This window comes from Anneissia japonica, unplaced genomic scaffold, assembly GCF_011630105.1.
Source record: "Anneissia japonica isolate Jap-2015-1 unplaced genomic scaffold, ASM1163010v1 scaffold10507_len7529_cov109, whole genome shotgun sequence".
In the NCBI taxonomy this organism is placed as follows: Eukaryota; Metazoa; Echinodermata; class Crinoidea; order Comatulida; family Comatulidae; genus Anneissia; species Anneissia japonica.
This window is the reverse complement of record NW_022703352.1, coordinates 475-2,549: the sequence shown is the minus strand read 5'-3', so window position 1 is coordinate 2,549 and position 2,075 is coordinate 475. Positions and strand designations below refer to the sequence as shown.

Here is a 2,075-nt window from a genome sequence, read left to right as displayed (position 1 = left end):
GACTTCCCCCTGAACGATGACCCCAGTCTGGTGTTGGGCTGGTGATTTTTTTCAGTCTCTATAAAAAGAGAACATTGAAAATCATTGGCTATAAAATAATTTGATGATGGACTCTTCGCTATTCCTATCCAATGATAATAATCATTAACAACATTTTCGCGTTCCATACCTCCAGTACGGTTCCGGATGATTTTACGAATTCTACCAACATGAACAAGGGCATAACAATAAAAGTAGTTGCTGAGATGAGCCAGCCAATGACGTGAGCCCATTCAGGGTAATCCCCGTTGTATGATGGCTTTTCCCAGTAAATTAAGCTGTACACCTGTACCACCTGTGGACGGAATACAAGGTAAAATAGTTTTTAAATACAGTTTGGCGTAGGCTTTCTTAAAAACACTTTTTATCTAGGCCTAATATGACCATAATTGTATTTCTTTTTTATTTCCACAACGGTAATTGTTGGTTATAGAACAGCTAGAATGTAATTTAAATTGTAACAAAAATGTCTGAATCTTTTAGGCCTAAAACTATCATTATTTTATCATTATAATCATCGTCATTGTTATCTTCATTACCATAATGTTATTGAAATCAACATTCATTAACTTCCTTACTCATACTTACTAGTTGTCTTAGGCCTAATTATCACAGTCATGATCAATATATCAAATACTGATGATAGGTCTATATATAATTAGTCAATATCGTAAAAATAATTGTATTGATAATATATTATTTTTGCCTAATTATAATATAATTATTCATTGTATAGTTTTAATAATTATTTCATCAATCATCGTTATGTTTGTTAACATTATTACTATGTTAAGTTACGTGAATATAACTATGGAAAACGTAGTAGAACAAGAAAGGCAGAGGTTGTTATTACACCAGTCTTAACGAATTGCTGATCCATAAATAAATAGGAATAATTAGGAATTGATTTAAGACATGGGAAAACAATTATTCACTGCCAATAAAAAAATTTAAAAAAAATGATTATGACGTCATACAATGAGTGCTAGTGGCGTCATAAAACACCAGCTGATCCGCCAATAGTAGAACATGTTCGAGTTCAGCCTTGATCGTCCAATCATTTCTCCGATATCGTTTTTGAATCGATCGTATCCGTACATCCACGAAATCACCAAACACTCCAGGGTGGCATAGGTAAGAATGTTGAAACCAGCCGCGTATGAATCTAAAAGTCCAATCCAGTATACCCCTGCCTGTAGTGCCAAGTTAAAAAGTAAATTCAAATTAACGGTAGTCAAGAGCCAACGAAAAGGACATTATATATTGTGTACACAGAGAAATAATAATCCAAACAAACGACAGGCAATAAATATTATGCAAATTTACAAACTTTACTGTCGAAAATAAAATAAGCCCTACATCTTAAAAAATGTATTATTTCAAAAATGTACATAATTTTGCATAATTTATTTCATTAGCCAATCATAATTCGCCAAACGACTGTAGGCCTATCGTCTGCCCGCCGTCAGACGATATTTCAAATCATTTTTCATACCTCAGTTACGCAGATGGTGCTCGCTAGAAACATACTGCAACATGCAACTAAAAGCACCCATGCCTTCTTGATTCGCAGCTCCGGGAAAATATCAGTAATAAATGTCACGATGGTCTCCATAATGGTGAACTAAAACAACAATATAATAAACGAAAGATTAATTTGAGGTTCAGTGATGTCACGTAGTTTGTGGGGCCCTGGCGCTGACTGTTATTGGGGGGGCTCACGCTTGCAACAAATTTGCAGGCGTGAGACTTTTGTTTTAAAAACCCCTCCCCTGGGGTGTGGTGTCCGGGCATCCCCCGAAATTTTTTTGTCCTAGATACCCGGAATTGTTTGCTACTTTAGGGTTGTATTCTTACAACCGAAAATCTGTTAGGTATCCACATTTTTTCATGAGAAATGCATATTTCTGTCATCCACGATCGAATCTATCCTACTGACATGAGCCGCGCGCGTGGCAGCTAGCAGTGTGTTCTTGATGCTATTGATGCAGCTACTGTAGTTTGATCTGATCTGATCGAAAAACAATAAGAGGAAT

The 2,075-nt window shown here is 35.8% G+C and overlaps 1 protein-coding gene across 1 annotated transcript in view; it reads right to left on the bottom strand.

Annotated features, from left to right (window-relative positions):
* Positions 1 to 1,663, bottom strand: part of LOC117104387 (sodium- and chloride-dependent neutral and basic amino acid transporter B(0+)-like) — a gene marked incomplete at its 5' end in the record, with an annotated part of 2,479 nt that extends 816 nt beyond the window's left edge. Inside the window, 4 exons of the mRNA XM_033245209.1 lie at positions 4 to 58; positions 170 to 334; positions 1,017 to 1,232; positions 1,535 to 1,663. Coding sequence (XP_033101100.1) covers positions 4 to 58; positions 170 to 334; positions 1,017 to 1,232; positions 1,535 to 1,663 — 565 coding nt within the window. The remainder of the gene's footprint in view (positions 1 to 3; positions 59 to 169; positions 335 to 1,016; positions 1,233 to 1,534) is intronic.
* Positions 1,664 to 2,075: the final 412 nt, after the last annotated feature.